The sequence below is a fragment of the Mesoplodon mirus genome, assembly GCF_964341445.2.
Source record: "Mesoplodon mirus genome assembly, chromosome: 2".
In the NCBI taxonomy this organism is placed as follows: domain Eukaryota; kingdom Metazoa; phylum Chordata; class Mammalia; order Artiodactyla; family Ziphiidae; genus Mesoplodon; species Mesoplodon mirus.
Genome location: NC_138977.1, coordinates 35,068,593 through 35,088,155, shown reverse-complemented (window position 1 = coordinate 35,088,155; position 19,563 = coordinate 35,068,593). Strand labels below are relative to the sequence as shown.

Sequence of the window (19,563 nt, the reverse complement as noted above, 5' to 3'; positions counted from 1 at the left end):
TTCTGGTTGTTTCCTATCTGAGAGGTGTGTCTTCCCAGAGGGCAGGGGCAGGCACTGGCGTGCTTGTGAGTGAGTACCGGGAACTTGGAAGTTAGCCTCACGGGGTAACGCTGTGTTCTAGTCTTGAATAGAAATTCAAAAGGAAAAGAAACTGCTCTAAAGCATTGTCAACTAAAAAAATGCACACCCTAGAAGCTGCGAATTGTTTTATTCAGTGGACTTTCGGAGGACTTCAGCCCAGGAGGCAGCCTCTCAGATCTCTCTGAGGGACTGCTCCAAAGAGGTCAGGGAGGAGCCAGAATATGTAGGAGCTTTTGCAAAAGAACCAGGTAGTCGGAACATCAAAAGATTATTGTTAATTAAAGAAAACCAGACAAGTTAATAAATTTAGCACTTTTCTGTGTATGGGAAGATAACAAGCTTCTAGGCTCATTGAAATCATTCCTTTGATACACACCGTAACTATCTAGGGCCAGTATCCTATTTTTTTTTTTCCCATTCTGAATCCCCTCATGGTGCACAGTCTGGGGTGGCCTGCAATGGCTGATGGCTGCAACATCCTTTGTTTACTGCTATGGCAGGCGACATTCTTTGTCCACACATTGGACCAAAAAAAGGCATGGACGGCATTGGGTCCTGAACCTATAATTCTACAGGTATTAAGAGTTCATGCAGTTGGACACGTGGCATATTCATCACCATGATGTGATTTCTAGGTACAAGTGGGTAACAGAAGTACCTTGTATGGTTTCCTCAGGTAAGCTTTTAGGGGAGGTAGGGGAATGTTGTGGGCCTGCTGAAGTGGCTGACCATGTTGCCTCCTGAATACAGTGAGTGGCTGTCTGACTGGGTGTTGGTCTTCCTGCTGGGTGTCTGCTGCAGCATCAGCCTTGCTCCTTGTGTTTCAGGTGAGATGAGTGAGAGCCGAGCAAAGAGAGTTCGAATCAAGGAGGTGGACGGCTGGACCCTGAGGATGCTGATTGACTATGTTTACACGGCGGAGATTCAGGTGACAGAAGAGAATGTACAGGTAAGGGTGACGCCCCATATCACTTAATCCTTTACACATGTCAGTGTTCTAATGCAAAAGGGCATACCTATACATAGACACTTTGTACAAAAGTAATAGAATTTGTTGTTAAAACTGTATTTTTAAGAGACATTATAATGATTATAGCTTTTTAGATACTGACTTCAGTATCTTTTATATTCTCAAAGTTCTAAGATACAAATCCTTTAGTTCTCTGAATGATGCTTGTTCTTTTATGAAGACATGGTCATGTTCATTTATAACTACAGTGCTACCCATATTTTCCTTTATTCCCTAGAAGGTTAAGTCTGTAAAAGGTGTTTTTGGCGGCCAACAGCCTTTACTTCTTTGACTATTTCAGCATCCTCTATTAGTGATTCTAGATTTTAGCTAAAATTTGGCATCACACCTCTCTTACTTTCTATAAAGAACAAATGTTTTATATATATGATGTAAATGTTTAACTAATACAGGTGGATGTGGAGTAGAAAGTGAAAGTCCCTCTAAAACTGTACTTCTCTTTGCACTCACCAGTCCCACACTCTGTGATTTACTCTCTTTCCCCAGAGGGTAGCCTCTGTTATCTGTTTGGTGTTAATCTTTAAGAATATTTTCTATGTAGTTACACACACACACACACACACACACACACACACACACACACACACACACAATTTTCTTGACATAAGTATACTTTTACTATACCTGTTGTTTTGTAACTTTGCTTTTTTCCCTGAACAAAGTGTCTTGGAGTTCTTTACATGTCAATACATATGAGTCCAGCTCATTCTTCTGTGTGGTGTCCTGTATGTTAATCAGCATATATGATTTTTCACCTTTCCAAAAATGTTGCAGTGAATGAACATTTTTATATTTCCATCCAAAAATTTCATGGGATAGATTCCTCAATGTATAATAGCTGGATCAAAAGGTACATTCATGTTTTAATTTGATAGATATGCCAAATTGCCATCTAAAAGTTTGTATTTATTTATACTCCTTCCAATAGGTAGACTGTATTTTGAGGACAGCAAAAAGAACTAGGACTAACTTCTTAAGAAATAATCTCTAAATTCTACTTGTGCAAATAGGAAATCTTTTGTCCCTTGTAATTAGTTGAAATATGCTGCAAAATATTTGAATTTGGAGACAGATCTTTTCACTTTAACTGTTAGAGCATGCTGTTATTAAATCTTAAATACTGGCAGTGGTAAGGCCTCCTGGTGATCCTTAGATGGCCTCAGTTAACCTCTGCTTAGAAGTCCCATTCATGAGGTAAAGCATTTGAAAAGCCTTGGTTGATCCTGAAGTCATGTACAAAGGTGTGAATCAGATGCTATGTGAACCTTTTTTTAACATGGAGGAAAATGTTTAGTATGTGTCATCTCATTCTGGTCTTTTCTGTACAGGTGTGCTATTTGCTGGATTCTGGGACATTGGTTTCAACAAGACCCTTATCTTGGGTTTCTTTTGCTCCTTCTTTTTACTCATTTGAGTGCCTGAGTCTCACTGTACCCTATATCTGACCTTCAGTAAATGAATTACTGATTGGTTTCTTTGATTCACATAATGTGTCACATGGGGGAAAATTGCAAAAGGTGGTTTAGGCCTACAAGACTGGAGTGTGTGAATTCAGCTCTGAATGCTGTTTGTAGTAGCTCTTGCAGTAGAGACATTGGCCTGTGAGGAACTGGGAGAACGCTTCTCATGTTTCTTTTAATAACTGTCATGTTCCAGTCCTGTCATCACACCTTTCAGAAAACCTCTTGCCCTGCTAATTTGCCCTTGTGTATATTGCTAGCTCTTACAGGAATACATTGAAAGAGTGGTATTTGGCAGACTCATTAAATGCTTAACATTCACATTGTTTTTGTTGTTTTTTGGAAGAGGGATGTTTCTTCACTGTAGGGGTATCTTGGTATATAAAGCCTTATTTTATACTCCATTGAAAAATACTTGTTTTGCAAAAGTCAGTTTGGAAATAAAATTGATTAAAATAAGCTACCTTTTCCATAACAAGTATTTTTAAAAATTCTTTCTATTATTATTTTTTAAATTTATTTATTTTATTAATTTATTTTTGGCTGCATTGGGTCTTCATTGCTGCACGGGGGCTTTCTCTAGTTGCGACAAGTGGGGGCTACTCTTCATTGTGGTGTGCGGGCTTCTTATTGCGGTGGCTTGTCTTGTTGTGGAGCATGGGCTTTTAGGCACACGAGCTTCAGTAGTTGTGGCATGTGGGCTCAGTAGTTGTGGCTAGTGGGTTCTAGAGCACAGGCTCAGTAGTTGTGGCGCATGGGCTTAGTTGCTTCGTGGCATGGGGGATCTTCCCAGACCAGGGCTTGAACCCGTGTCCTCTGCATTGGTAGGTGGATTCTTAACCACTGTGCAACCAGGGAAGCCCCATAACAAGTATTGTTTATTGAAATACAGAGTAAGGGCTTACCTATCAAGACACACTAAGCTGCTCTTTCCTCTATTTTGTGTATTTTTGTCTGTCTGTACTTTGTTAAATCTTTCTTCTAAGTGCTGTTCACCTTAAGGAAAGGAGCAGTTCTGGGGAGGTATCTGTTATTCTTATTAATGTGAAGCTAAAGTTTTAAATGGCCCCAACTAGAAGCTCTGCTCTGAGTATATCTACTCTGAGAGTGTTGACAGTGGGGACGGAACTTTCTGTAATTCAAAGGTTTATTGTTGTCGGTATATTTTCTCATTAGACCTAGAATCAAATCTCTTGTCAGGTAACCTCCCTTTTGTACATTTCTGTTTTAGTAATAAAGTATAGTCTTAGGATAGCAGGTATCTTAGTCTTCTACTTTGGGACTGCATGTTTTTATGTAGAAGCATAGTGCCATAGAATGCTGAGGTCCAGCTGTCTTAGAGTCAGTTGGTGACAGAACAGGACCATAACCCTGGTTTCCCTGATACCTAGTTATCCTTCTGTGATACTACACAGTCTCCTTATTACATAGATTTAAAATATATATAATAACTGTTTGAAGTGAATATTGTTAACTTTGAGTCAAAATGAAGGAATGAAGTAGTTTGAAAGATTAACTCTAAAGAAGGGACAATTGTCATTTTATTATATAAGTAATAGGGTTTTAATTCTGGTTGTTTAGGGTTTCCTGATTATTTTTTTCTTTTGTTATTGCTGTTCTTTTGTTTAGGTTTTCAAACTTTGAGTTTGGATGGTTGCTTTTAATTATGGTAACGTTGGGGAATATTTTGAGCCAAATGAATTTTTTTAAAAAAGAGAAATAAAAGGAGAATACATATTTTACCATGACCACACTTTAATTGAATTTTTTTGCTGTTGTTGCTGTTGAATAATTTAAATTACTTGTGTTTAAAGTATCCAATCAAATATTATAAACTTTATATATATGGGACCAAAGAAAATAAAGCCAAAGCCTACTATAAAAGGAGGTAAACTTTTTTGGGGTCATGGACTCCTTTGAGAAGCTAATGAAAAACTGAACTCTTTCCCAAGTAAAGGGCACTAAAGTATATATGCATGAAGTTTCACATACATGTTCAGAGAATGCATGTACTTTGTCTCCTCCCACCTTCCCCATTAAGAATACTTGACTTTGTGTGTGTGTTTGTGTGTGTGTATTTGAAGGGTTTTCACATGGGTTTATCTTCACCTGTGTGCTAGGCATTTTACGTATGTCTTAGTTGATATTCACCAGCATATTAGATAGGTATTACTCTATTTTGCAAATGAGGAAACTCAGGAAGGTTAAGTAATTAGTTCAGCATCACACAGCAACTATTAAGTTGTCATTAACTACTAGTGTTATTGAAAAAGAGAATTTGTATATTCAAAAATAAAAGTACATTTATAACTGAAAAAAATTTTTTCAGTATCCCCAAAATTATTGAAGGTTTATTATTCTTCATTTGATGTGTTGATGAACATTTTGGAGAATCCTAAAGGATCTTGAATTTTTTTAAACATTTACTTTATTGCTAAATTTGTGGTTTTGTTACATATGTTTTTACTTCTCAGCTTTTGGGCATTTGTTTTGGCTTGCTAAAAGTAGATAAGAGTTTTTCACCTGATGTAAGTGTGAAAAACTAAGGTAAGGCTATTAATAGACAGTGCCAATGTAAGTAAATGATCTTATTCCCAAATTAATATTATAAGTGTTCATCTATAGGTTCTGTCTACATTAGAACTTTTATCATCTCAGAATTGAAGAAGCATCTGATAATTTTGAATGGATGGGTTTTAAACAGTTCATGAACTGTTTAAACTTTATGTTGCATAAACTGGAATTATTTGAGATAGAAAATCTCATCTCTTTAAAAAAAGAGCAGAATTTATTTATTTATTTATTTTTTAATATTTTCGTTGGAGTATAATTGCTTTACAATGTAGAGTTAGTTTCTGCTGTACAACAAAGTGAATCAGCTGTATGTATACATATATCCCCATATCCCCTCCCTCTTGAGCCTCCCTCCCATCTTCCCTGTCCCACCCCTCTAGGTCATCACAAAGCACCGCGCTGATCTCCCTGTGCTATGCAGCAGCTTCCCACTAGCTATCTGTGTTACATTTGGTCGTGTATATATGTCAGTGCTACTCTCTCACTTCGTCCCAGCTTCCCCTACCCCACCTGTGTCCTCAAGTCCGTTCTCTACATCTGCCTCTTTATTCCTACCCTGCTGCTAGGTTCATCAGTACCGTTTTTTAGATTCCATATATGTGCATTAGCATATGGCATTTGTTTTTCTCTTTCTGACTTACTTCACTCTGTATGACAGACTGTGGCTCCATCCACCTCATTACAGATAACTCACTTTCGTTCAATAAAGGAACAGAATTTAAACAAGAGTTTTTCAAGAGATAGTTACAATTAATTATTGGTAATAAACACACTAGAGTGTTTAACACAACCTCAGTACAGTAGAAAATCGAAGCTCGTGTGTCCATTTCCTTGGTGGTGTAGGGCAGGGTGTTTGTTGTTTGAGATGGGACCAGAAGTGACAGCAGTGTGTCATTGTGGAGCCTTCTACCCCTGAGGGCTCCTGAAAGGAGGGCATCGTAGGAGGGGCTTCCATGGTAGGAGTCCTGTTGATATGGTTGACCACTTGATCAAAAAAAGGCTGAAGGGGAGAAACGGTTAAAAAAGAGTACTTGTATACCCTAAATATTTTATTTTAACCCCAAACATGTAACTGTACAATTGTATGCTAGTCTTTCGTTGTAAAACTAAGTATGGCCCGCTGCTTGGAGAGCCACACGCTTGTTCTTGCACATAACCACACCACACTGGTACATCAGCTCTAACTACCCAGGGCTTTTAAAGTGTGGCGAGAGCTCAGACACTTGAAAAGAAATCTCAATGCAAAGTCATCTTCGGACTATACACTTTCTCTGACATTCCTCACATGTCTAATTTGATTGAGAAATTTTTTTGTGGTAACACATTGATCAAATCATTCTAAAGCAATCAAGTTAGTTTTCTTAGAAAAGCTCTCTTTTTACATGCACATGTCATTGGATTACATGTATTTATTCAAGTTATATAATTTCAGTAACAAGTGCAAGTGTTCCAAACAAATTGGGAGCAAATCTAACATGCATGAGTTGATGAATTGCATCTCAGCTGGAGAGGAGCGGTAGAAGTGTGTAAGCCTGTTAGAGTGTACAGAGGGTGTGGGAGAGTTGGTTAGTCAGGCCAGTAGGTTGAACGGGGAGGTTGGTAAAGGGTGCTTTTGCTGTATTTCTGCATTGTATAAATAAACATTGAAATGAGATTCCTGTTGATGGATATTTATTTTAAAAATGGACATTGAAGACACCCTATGAGTTAAACAGACATTGACGGAATATTTGCTGAGTAGTCAGGCCTATGCTGATGATGGTCCTGATGCTACAAAAAATGAACAAGGAACAAAACGTAATGGAGAGAGTATAGACTTAAACTGAATTTGAATCTTGGCTTTGCTATTTAAATGCCCTGTGACCTTGTCCATATCCCTTAACCTCTCTGAGCCTGATTTTCTTGTCTGAAAAAGGGGGATGATTCTGTTCTTTCTTATATAAGACCTTGTGGAACACTGTGATTAGATAACTAGTTTATATAGAGGTGAGACATGCTGGGACTTCATTAAGAGCCCGGTTGGGATTGAGGCTTGAGCCAGAAATAAATGGGGCTAGGAATAAGGGTGTAATTTGGGGCAGGGCAGGTGGCAAGCACTCAATGAATATTTTTTAAATTGAGGGTGGCATGAATTCCAAATTAAAATGTTCAAGGATGAGTGACAAATTCAGGTATGAATGAGGTGCTTCAGGATGCATGGCAGCAGGGTCTTGTGCTGGTGCCTACTGTTAGGCTGATGACAATGTCTTTGATTCAGGAAGAGCTCCCCTGAGTGAACAGTGATCCGAGCGTACAGCTCCTGGCTTGTCTGGAAAGAGACTTGGTAAGGGCTAGGCAGTTGTAATGACCAGAGCTAAGTAAGTTTGGGATTGTGGTGTCTGTTAGGGAATGGACAGCAAACCCAGAATCTGGGGTCATGCTCAGTTCTGTGGGGCTTTAGGGTTCACATTGTGGCTTGGTAAGCATGGGGGTGCTTTGGGGGAGCACACCACATTTAGCGCAGCAGGCTTAATGACAGACCATAATCATTGATTAGGCTCCTAATCAACTTTGCAGTCTTGGTCAGGATTAGTTTAGGACTGAATTGGACTGAACTTGAAGATTTAAGGCTGTTAAGGTCTGCAGCTAGACCAGGCTAGTTCACATAAGGATTAATAACGATTTTACTGCTTTTTATACATGGCTTGCTCTTTCTCTTTCATACTTCTAAGCTATTGAGCTTGCCTGTTTTTCCACTGCCAGTATTGATCCTGATAAATTCCAGTTTTCAGTAATAGTTCATTAAAAATTTATGGAGCATCCATTTTGTGCCAGACAATGTTCCAGCTGTTGGCAATGCAATATCAAGCAAGACAGACAAGGCCTCTGTCCTGAGAACCTTTACAGCGTATTTTCATGTAATTGGGTGTTTCTAGTGACTGTATATATGTGTACATTAGCCAGTGTGCATCATTCTTAGGATCTAGGTATCTAAGTGATATAATTAGTAATCAGAGGATTGTGTGGTTAGTGTGGAGTCACAGAGAAGGGGGTTTGCTTCAAATGGATAAGAGAGGGCTCTAATGAACTATCAAACACACATTTCTAGTGACTAGAATATTGATTGAGTGCCATCAAATCCAGTGTCTCTCCACGCTGTGTGGTATCCAGAAAAACTCTGACAAATAACTGCTCTTCAGATAACCCATTTCTGAACATTTGATATTCAGTAGTTGTCTTTTCTACTCAATCACTTGAGCATGTGACAAACTGTACCAGCCACAGTGCTTGTTGAGGCTAGAATTCCAACCAGAGGGTAGAGGGCTGTAGTATTTTTGAACTCTCCATCTGTCTCCATATGGAAATTGAATAACATAGACCATTTTGCACCTTATGTTAAAAATAATTTTTTCTGACAGAGACTATAACTGTACACTTGATTATGGTTTAAACTTGGTTACAGTCATGTTCTAGATCTGCCCTTTAGTTACCCTGAATGAATGACCATTCTCCATTCTGAGCCACACATTTAGAAGTTGTCCAAGTACCAAAGGAGTTCAGTAGAAGGAAGGCTCATCTTCAAGGTGAACAAAACATCTACTGAACAGTTTTACAAATTTTTACAGTGGCATCTTAGCATAAAATTACTTAAGTGAGTATATAATACTGCATATTTAATTATTGTTGAACAACTCAGAACATAATAAGGAGCCCTTAGATTGGCTGTCTGCTAGAAACTTCATGGGCCAGTGGACTCTGGCTAGTTGTCCTATTAGAATTCAAAGCTCAAATCTTGAACTTACTATTGACTTCACTAATGGCCTTGAGTAAGACATTAACCTTTCTGTCTCTTTTACAGCTATTAAATGAGGCTAATGATGCTTTGACACCTCGTAGAAATGTTGTAAAATATACTAGTTAAAGCTTCTAAAAATATTAAAGTGCTCTATGAATGTTAGCCAGAAAATGGAACAGCAATAAAAAGACTTGAGGCCGTGAGGAAGAAGAACTCATTTGAGATTGTTTGGGATCGCTGGATAAAAAGTGCTCATGTGGGCTTCCCTGGTGGCGCAGTGGTTGAGAGTCCGCCTGCCGATGCAGGGGACACGGGTTTGTGCCTCGGTCTGGGAAGATCCCACATGCCGCGGAGCGGCTGGGCCCGTGAGCCATGGCCGCTGAGCCTGTGCGTACGGAGCCTGTGCTCCGCAACGGGAGAGGCCACAACAGTGAGGGCTCCGCGTACCGCAAAAAAAAAAAAAAAAGTGCTCATGTAATCTTTCCCTTACTCTATATTCTCAGTCTTTATAACCAGGATGTATTATTTGTGACCAAAAAAAAAATCAAAGATTCTTAATTTGCTATTGATTTCTCTCCACCCAACAAGTCTTGTGTATTTGGATTAGTGTGGAGACAGCACTCTGGAGTGATGGCAGTACTGTTTTATATCTTCGATTTATAACAGTCTTTTCCATTGGTTTGAATGTGGTGGCTGCAGATATTTCTCGTAGCAGAGTCTACAGAAAGCTTACTGTTTTTCCATTTGAGTTTTGTTTCTCTTATGAGGTAGAGCATTAAGTCCTTTGTGTCTAAAAGGGTTTTGGCAGAGGATGTGCTTGGAAAACACTTGTTAAAACTTAAAAAAAAATTAAAATGCCTTGAATCAAACCTTTAGGATTAGTGGTTGTTTATGGTATTGCAATGAAAATCCTATTATGGGAGTGAATTTATCTGACATTCTAATACCTAGAGATCTGTTAACTTAGTATTTTATCACTTTACCAGAATAGTGATAATTTTAGTTTATTGTTATTATCCAGAGGCAAAAATGATGACTTTCTTTTATATTAATAATTACTGTAAAATTTTAAATTATTTACAGCTGAGTTTTGATCTTAATTGTATTTTATTGTTTTAAGTTAGAACGCGGTAAGCCTCATAATTTTAATCAAAATATTTGACCAATGAGAACATCCATTTTTAATCATGCCAATTAAATTATGTTTTATTCTATATAAGTTAAGAGTATAGAACAGATGAAGAACTTATTTAAAATTTAATATGGAAGAAGCCATTGAGGTCAGTTAGTTTGAGAAAATCTAGTACCTTTATTATAAGAATATCCTATAGAACTAGATGGACATCACACTTGAAGTGGTTTTTTAAGTTCTTGTTTGGAGAAAAGCTAGTTACTCCAGAAGCATTAGGCCATGTTATTTGCTGTAACCTCATATCATTAAAATACATAATCTTTGAAGATGTCCAGGTGGTTGAGTCATTTTGGAGTTCATGTTTTAAGGTGCTGCATGTGGTATATAAAAGGTATTTATCTTGATGAACAAAAAATGACTCTATCCTGATTATGACTTAGCATCTTATAAGCAACATTGAATAATTTGTGCAAGGATGAGAAAAATTCGAAATAAATCCTTATCAGGTGGATTTTTTTTCTTGATCTTTGATCTTTGCCTCATGTTTAGGTATGGAGCCTGTGTGGGAGATAGCATGTTTGCATCTGGCTTGTGGCCAGTGTTAAGGGTCTGTCTCTCCAAACCAGTTTAGGTGGTTAGAGTCTAGAGCTATTAATTTATCTGTGATTCTGGCATATGTGGTTTGAGATAAGCCAAAGGTTTTATAAGCCCTAGCATTATTGACATACAATTTTTAAAAATGATTACCTTTTGAACCTTGATGTATTAATCCCATTGTCAGGTTAGTAAAATTAATGCACTTCTGATCATCTGTTTTTTTTTTAAAATTATTTATTTATTTTTGGCTGCGTTGGGTCTTTGTTGCTGCGCGAGGGCTTTCTCTAGTTGCAGCGAGCGGGGGCTACTCTTCCTTGCAGTGAGCGGGCTTCTCATTGCAGTGGCTTCTCTTGTTGCAGAGCACGGGCTCTAGGTGCGCGGGCTCAGTAGTTGTGGCTTGCGGGCTGTAGAGCGCAGGCTCAGTAGTTGTGGCGCACGGGCTTAGTTGCTCCGTGGCATGTGGGATCTTCCCGGACCAGGGATCAAATCCGTTTCCCCTGCCAATGCAGGCGGATTCTTAACCACTGAGCCACCAGGGAAGCCCTGATCATCTGGTTTAAGTGTACTTGTGCCTTTCCCGAGGACATATAATTTATGATAACTTTACTTTGTGAAAGCATAGCTGTATCACTAACATGTATTCAGAAGCCTTATGATGACTAGTGTAGAAATTTGGTCATGTAAGTATGTTTGATTTTTTTGGGGGGGTTAGTTTCTTATTTAGGATTCTATCAGATAGGATTATTATTTTCCATTAAAAATTTTGTTTCATAATTTATAAAGGCCTTCCACTGACCTCTGGTTAATCTCAGTGTTGGCTTAAAACAATCGTTTCCCCCCACCTGGTGGGCTGTAGTTTACATTCCATAGATTTTAACTGTTCAATTTGCTGTTCAATTTGCTAAGTGTTAACAAATGCATACACCTGTTAACCCCACCCAAATCAAGATATTGAACATTTATAACTTCAAGCCCCTTCCCTGTAAATCCCTCACCCTAACTCGAGGGTGACATGATCTCTATTTTAATATATTAGTTTTGCCTCTTGAACTTCATATAAATAGAACCACACAGAATGTATTCTTCTGAGGCTGACTTTTTTGGCACAACATAACATTTGTGAGATTCACGTATGTTACCACATGTTCCAGTAGTTTGTTCTCCTTTATAAATATGCTGAGTACTCCTTTGTGTGGATTTACTGCAATTTACCATGTTGAGGAACATGTGTTTAAAGTTTTTGGCTGTTATGAAGAAAACTTAAAGCACTTTGATAAGGGACATTAACAATAACACACTATAATTAAGCTCTAGTTGGGGTCAGGTAGTGGCTGTTATTAAGATGGATGAACTTATTTAATTGCCTATTAAATATGATTTTTTTTTCTTTTTCTTTGTTTTGCTTAACATGTGTTTTCTTATCATGTATTTTCTCACTTTTCATTCTCCAGCAATAATTTGATTTTATCTTACAATCTCTTTTTTATGTTAAGTCTGGGCTTTGAGAAACAAAGTTGAGAGATGATGTATGAATATTGATTGCAGACAAGATTGAGAGGAGAGAATACAGAATAATTTCTGATGAAAAATAACATGTACATGAAAAGAGCTATTTGTCTAAGGAGTAAGAGTGTATGACGTGTGTGTGTATGAGAGAGAGAGAGAGTGTGTGTGCACATATGCACATGCATGTATGTCTGTTTTTTTTTTTTTTTTTGCGGTACACGGGCTTCTCACTGCTGTGGCCTCTCCCGTTGCGGAGCACAGGCTCCGGATGCGCAGGCTCAGCGGCCATGGCTCACGGGCCCAGCCGCTCCGCGGCATGTGGGATCTTCCCAGACCGGGGCACGAACCCGCGTCCCCTGCATCGGCAGGCGGACTCGCAACCACTGCGCCACCAGAGAAGCCCCTGTATGTCTGTTTTGATTTAGCATTATATTTACAGAAAAACAAAAAAAAGTCTTTAAAAATTGTTAACAGTCTTTTCAGCCTTGAAAAAATCCCATTGAAATAAATTTGGTAATCTGTGGGGTCCTCTGAATAATGTAAAGCAATTTAGAAAGAAGATGGAAAAGGAATAGTCATGGACAAAAAGGGTGAGAGGAAGGAGAGGACAGAACGAGAAAGAGAGGAAGAGGAGGATGTAGGATGTAACTGAGTCATACTGTGCCCTCACATGACCCAATATTTTTCTTTAAAATAGAGATCTTGCCTAAGGCCTTACTCATTTTATTATACATGTAAAGTCGTTCCCCATTAACTATTCTATGATACCTACTGAACAATGATGGCTGGATAAAGACTCCCATTTTTATCAACATTACAGATTTTGGAACAAGGAAGAAATATTTGTTGGTGGAAGAATAATGAACCCTTGGTAAAGGATCTCTCAAATTGATCATATTAGGAATTTTCTTTTTTCCTTCATTTAAAAAATTTCTGGTTTTCAGACATGTTTGAATGAAAGTTTAATCCAATCCTATTTGTGCTTAGACCAGATGACTGACACAAAAGGGAAATAATGAATATGAACTATTTTGACAATTATATTTGGCAGTTAATTTGGTGATTATCATCCATAGTTGTAAATATATCCATGCAACACCTTTGAAAAGTCAGAGGTGTCCTTAGTCCCCTGTATTAAGAGATATATATCTTACTTCTGTTCTTTGAGTTAATTGATAATCTTGGCCCTTTAAACTTGCCTGTTTTTATTTTAATTTAAAAAATATATATTTCTGAGGCCCACTGATGGCACCTGTCAGTCTCTATTTTCTTCTTTAGACAGTGGGTCGATGCCTTAACCTCACAACTCTGATCTAACCAGCTTAAATTCTGGTTATGAAATTCTGAGGTTGTGAAAAGGAAGAATCTTAGAGGATCTGATGGAGATACAGAAGGGAATTTTGACGTATAGAAGTAAAAATATATGTTCAGTTTGTTGAGAGACCAGCAGTCATGTTTTTTGATTTGTAGTGATTATGGAGAGGAGATTAAAATGGATTAATTCTGATTAATGATAGGAGAAATAGAATAAAATATTCTTCTTGGAAGAAAGGACTATCTGCCTTCTGTGTTTCAGTTACTTTGCTAAATGCTGACCTCATTTAGTCTTTGTAACATCCTGGACAGAGGGTTATTTTATTTTTTTTACAAATCAGAGAATTCCAGCTCTGAAGGCCTAAGTGACTATGGTGATACGGTGAGTATGGAGCTTATCCAGCCTTCAAGGCCAGAGCTCTCTAACTCTAGAGCTTGTGGTAGAGTTTCCATTCTCCATTCTTTACACACTAACTCTATTCTGCCCCTGAGGCTTTACAGGAACTCAGTGACAGATTGGGGATTAATATCTACAGCTCCTGAGTACTCTCATGCCTGTGAACTTTAGATTTTGTGATCCAGAGACCACTGTGAAGGGCAGGAGCACTCGACTAGTGGTTGGTATTAATTAGAAGCTCAGTAAACGTTTTTCAAATGAATAATGAGGGAATGCCCATAGGATAGGTTGGCCCTGTTTGATGAATCGAGGCTGAGCCAGGCAGGAGGTCCTGGCAGGACAGGAAGAAGGAGACCTGGGAACAGACATTTGTACTTTCTGGGCAGGGACTCAGGGTCATGATTTTGGTTTCTTGGAGAAGTGGTCAGTACACAGTAAAGTAGGGTCCACTGGGAGAAGGGACCTAGTTAGGGGGGCATGTGGGCTGGAACTGGGTCTGGGGAGCAGAGCATCACAGTGCCCAGGGCCACATCAGTGTGGGGATAAATTAGTGCCCACTGGGTTGAGCTGCTTAATTAGAGCCCCGACGTTCTCTCTGCTTAGAGATAAGATTAGATTCAGATCTAAAGCTTCCAGCTATGGAACTGATGGATGCAAGGGCAGGGAGGCGAGCTGTCATTGAAGGATCCATGGACCACTTTCTTTACTTATGTCCACTATGTGTTAGGAAAAATGAATCCTGTGGGAATGTTCAGGTGTTCTGTTTGTTCAACATTGTCTTACTAATCAAGTTCCTTGAGATCAAAGGAACATGATTGATGTCCATTAAACTTTTTCTAGAATGATTATAGGTTAAAGCTGTGTATTCACTTAATTTTATAATATGATTGTATCTTATTGCAAACATTTTAGAAATATTAGTTTTTTCAACCATTATTAGTTTTCATTGTCATTGATTATAATATTTCATTATGTGAGTGTAACATAATTTAGCTAATTGTCGTACTGTTCAATCTTTAGTTGTTTCTGTTTTTTTCCCTACTCTTATAAGTAATGCTAAAGTAGAATTCATGGATGTAGCCTGTTTCATTTTTTGAACTATTTTCTCAAGGTACATTCCCAGAACATACTTTCAGGGTTAAAGGCTTTAAACTTTTATATTTTTTGGTAGCTCTTTATGAATGTTGCCTGTTTCCTTTCTAAGAGAGCTGACTAGTTTACAGCGACAGCAAAAATGTGCTAGGGGCCAAGGTCTACTATACCTTGACCTGAATGTTTGATGTTAATTTTTTTAATCAGTAGTCATAAAATGCTCTTATTTTAATTTATATTTATTTGATAATTAGTGAGGTATCAAATATATTTTCTATTTTTGTATGTTGTGTTTGTTCTTTTCCAAATTGTCCCTGATTATATCTTTTACTTTTAGAATATTTGATGCAAAAAGAAAGCAACCTTATGCTTATTGTGACTGATCTGGCATAGAACGTCATCTTGTGAGGGAGAAAGGAAATCGTGGCATTTCATTGTAATGGGATTGAATGTTCAAACTAAGAACAAAAGCCTTGAATTAGCGCTAATGTGCTACTCTGGTCATGTGCCAGGCACTGTGTTGAATGGTTGACGAACTTTTTAAATTTTTTCAACAACTCTGCAAGGTAGGTGCTGTCTTCATTGTACATTTGAGTCACTGTTGACTAAGTTGGAGACTTTAGAGAAAACTTGGGTTAAAAATAATGGAAGAAGCAGCTGTAAAGAGGGTAGTATAGGAGAGGGGGCTTTCATCCTGCCTGAAAGCCATATTGCCCCCATGTTTCTTCTTTCAGTGCTACCTTTGCCTTTCTCCTTCATTTATTATATCATTGGAAATCACATCAATTACAGACGTGTTCTGCTTAAGAGTCAGCCTCTTTTAAAACTTTAAATACCTCTGGAAGGTGATGTGTTATTAACTCTTAGTATGAATTAATAATAAGATGGCTTTCCTTTTGACCCTGCTGGCAGTAGCTATCCCAAGGAATGGAGCTTGGGTGGGGGGGAGGGTGTTCGGAGGGGGAGGTGAGGTAGGTGTATTTAGAGGATGAAACACTTAGCAGGAAAGGCAGATCTGGGTGGAGAATCATAGCTGGGTACACAGCACAGAGAACTGGCTGCCTGTGGCCCAGCTTTAGGGCTTTGAGATGTAGAAGTGAGAATGAGGTGGCAGGATGCCAATGACAAACACTTCCTATTTCAAAACTCTGTCCCTGGCCAGGCCTACATCCCAGAAAGAGGAAGGAAACTTTCTTCTTCCTTCTCTGCACCCACTGTCCCCTGAGGTCATAGCAGTCAAGTAGTAATATTATGTTCATTGCTGTTGTGGTTTATAACTATTTTTAGTACTGTTTCTATGAGTAAATGTGCAATGAGTGTCATGTAGCCAGTTGAAAAAATAAACTTGTGGAACATGACTTTTTTATAAATTGGGACTAAATGCAGATTTTAGAAGACATATGCTAATGAAAGTTATAGGTTATATTTCATAATGAGGCTTTTTGAGTCTAACAACATATAGCTTCTTTAACTTTGGGGGTAATTTCTACCCTCTGCTCTTGCCCTTCGGGCAGCTGTTTACATGTTTTCACGTCACGTCACACAAGGCCCTGGCACTTTAAATAAACAGGTGCTTCTGATATGACTATAAGATGGCTGGGAAATTAATAAAAATTTTCTTTTTAGAAATACACTGACTGTAACGTTAATAGGGACTGAGCTGTGAGCATCGTGTTTGCATGTTTTCCTAGACATCTGGAAATCTTACATCTATGGAATAATCAGACCCCATGGTAGTATATTCTAATAAACACCCTGCTAATGGCTCAGGATTTAAAAGATTTACTACATAAATTATTTCCCCCTATGGAGTAAGTACCCAAGCTGAAAATAAACTACAGATCCTAATAGCCAAGCAGAAGGAGTGTACTTGTCTAAGTGAAACATCTTATATGTAATTTGGCTTGTCAGACAACGTGAAGTAGGATGAAAGCTTCTTACTTTAAAATGTGCAGCTGGTGTAAGAGTGTCATATGGGTGCTCATTGTTTGGCCCGGGTGTCTTCCGTGCCAAGTGTTCTACTTGTCTTCAGGAGTCAGCGGTAGCTTTCCCCCCACTTCTTTGTTCATTGCAGAAAACATCTCCACAGCATAAAATGTTTAGGCTTTATGTGTCTCCATATGTTGGAAATCAACATATCTAGATGGAAAATTTTTTTTCTGTTTAACAAAATGATAGCATATGGAGTTAAGTTTATTTAATCAGCTGGCATGTTCTTTTACTTCATGTTTCTCCAAGCACTTAAAGAGATTGCTATTCACATGAACAAGAAGATGAATGTGTAGAACCTCTTACTGTTCTACAAAACACTAGCTTTATGACTAAAGGCCTTTCAGCTTCATGGTACTTAGAGGACAGGCCAAACTGAGGCAGTTTATGGTGAGTGGTGGGTGATAGTCACTAAATAAACAGCTTACTTACCATTGCTGTATTGGCTAGAGTTCTAGATGTCCAGAAAGGCATTACTTTACTTGCTTCTCCCTGACTTTCTTTAGAATAATATGTGACCATTTAAATGGTGCATATTCATGATTGAAAATTTAGAAAATACAAATAAAAAGAACAAAATAGAAAGCCTCCATACTACTGTTAACCAGAGATAACATCCCCATTAACAATTGTGGAATATTCCTCTAGTACTGTCTCTGTGTTTATGTGTATGTGTGCTTACAAAAAAGGGGACTGTTTAGAAATTAGCTTTTTATACTAAATATATTAGGAACATTCTTCCTAGTCATTAACTATTTATCTACTATATTTCTTTTAATTCAGTGGGCCCTCCATATCTTCAGGTTCCACATGTACGGATTCAACCAACCAGAGGTTAAAAATGTTAAAAAAAAAAAAAAATTCCAGGAAGTTCCAAAAAGCTGTGTGCTGGTAACTATTCACATAGCATTTAAATTGTATTTAACAACTATTTACATAACATTTACATTTTATTAGGTATTATAATCTATAGATGATTTGAAGTATATGGGAGGATATGTGTAGGTTATACACAAATACTACACCATTTTATGTAAGGGACCTGAGCATCTGTGGATTTTGGTATCCCTGGAGGGTCCTGAAACCAGTCCCCAGTGGAAACCGAGGGACATCTGTACTTACAAAGTATTCAATTTTATTGATAATATAGAATTTGCATAATCTACCCACTGTTATTGGACATGTAAGTTCTTTTCAATTTTCAATATTATAAACAGCACTGTAATTAATATTATAACTAAATATATCCACATTCACGGTTTGTTCCATGTGTAGTATAATAGACTGGGGTTCCCCTGAAAGCAAAGCTTTTGGGCAGTTAGTTTAGTTAGAAAGTGATCCAAGAGAGTGACAGTGAGTAAATGGGGGATTTGAATTGAAAAGGAGGGAAAACCATTTCAAAATGTGGTATAGATATAAATGTGACATGTTTATTTTCACCAGGACCTTTTGAGGAGCCTTATGAAATGTGTCTCAGAGCTATCTGCTTGGGGAAGAAAATGGGGAAGCATTTATCTGTCATCTTCCTTTGAACCATTCTCCACTGGTCCAAGGTGGTCCCACAAGCATTGTTTCCCCTGTGCTTCCAGGTTGTGCAGGTGTGGGTACCTAAGTGCACCCCCAGTAGGCAGCCACAGACAGGTATGGTAGGGGCTGGGGTGAGACACTGTTAAGTTACATCTTCACAAAGGTGATCAAGTACTACTTGCACTTGGTTGTTGCAGTGGTAGCTTGAACAAGAGGTGGGACTGAGAGGATTTGCAGAAGGACACAGGTGTCCCATATACATTTTAGAATAGTATTTCTGGGTCAAAAGACATCCAAAATTGTATACCACCAGAGTAACAAAATAATTTACTTTCAGGTTGATTTATTTATTAAGCACCTATATATTCTGCTGCTACCTGAGGATACAACAGAGGGTAGAACAGATGTGACTATGGTCTCAGAGTATATGTTCTTTTGCAGGGATAGAGAGAGTCCATGTGGGAGCAGATACATAAAGACTGATTCTGACAGTGCTGAGTGTTACAAAGCAAATGAAATGGAGCGATGCTGTTAGTAGTGACCTGCAGGAACTGAGACCCTGGTGAGAGCACCAGGGTCTGAGTGGAGAGCATCAGGGTTGATGGAATAGAACTAAGGGGGAAACGTAGGAGGAGTCCATAGGAAGGAGTGGTGAGGGCCAGCCCCAAGACAAACTGCCTACTTTACATTTTTTCGTAGGGCTTGGCGTACCCAAGAGAGATGTTTTAGCTTTTGGAATGTGGTCCTCTCTCAATATATACACTGTATGGGAATTAATCACTTTTACATTCTTAGAATATATCATTAACATTCAGACTATATTAACAATATAATTGCTTTTTCTTTGACATTTTGGAATACACTTGAGGATCTTAGAGAGCCTTAGGATTTTTAAAATCAATCTCAGAGTTAATACTAGTGAAGCATATTGAAAAGGAAACAAATGGAAATTTTCTATTAGCTCATAGTGCTTTGTGGCTATGAAGGTTTATTGTATCAATATACTTCCATTTTGAGCTGAACCAAGATGGCGGAGTAGAAGTATGAGCTCTCACTCCCTCTGGTGAGAACACCAGAATCACAACTAGC

At 38.2% G+C, this 19,563-nt stretch overlaps 1 protein-coding gene across 3 annotated transcripts in view; it reads left to right on the top strand.

Annotated features, from left to right (window-relative positions):
* KLHL2 (kelch like family member 2) overlaps positions 1-19,563 on the top strand; it is a 129,966-nt gene that overhangs the window by 43,190 nt on the left and 67,213 nt on the right. For all 3 annotated transcript variants that reach the window (XM_082606025.1, XM_082606024.1, XM_082606026.1), the window contains exon 4: positions 909-1,030. In XM_082606025.1, coding sequence (XP_082462151.1) covers positions 909-1,030 — 122 coding nt within the window. The remainder of the gene's footprint in view (positions 1-908; positions 1,031-19,563) is intronic.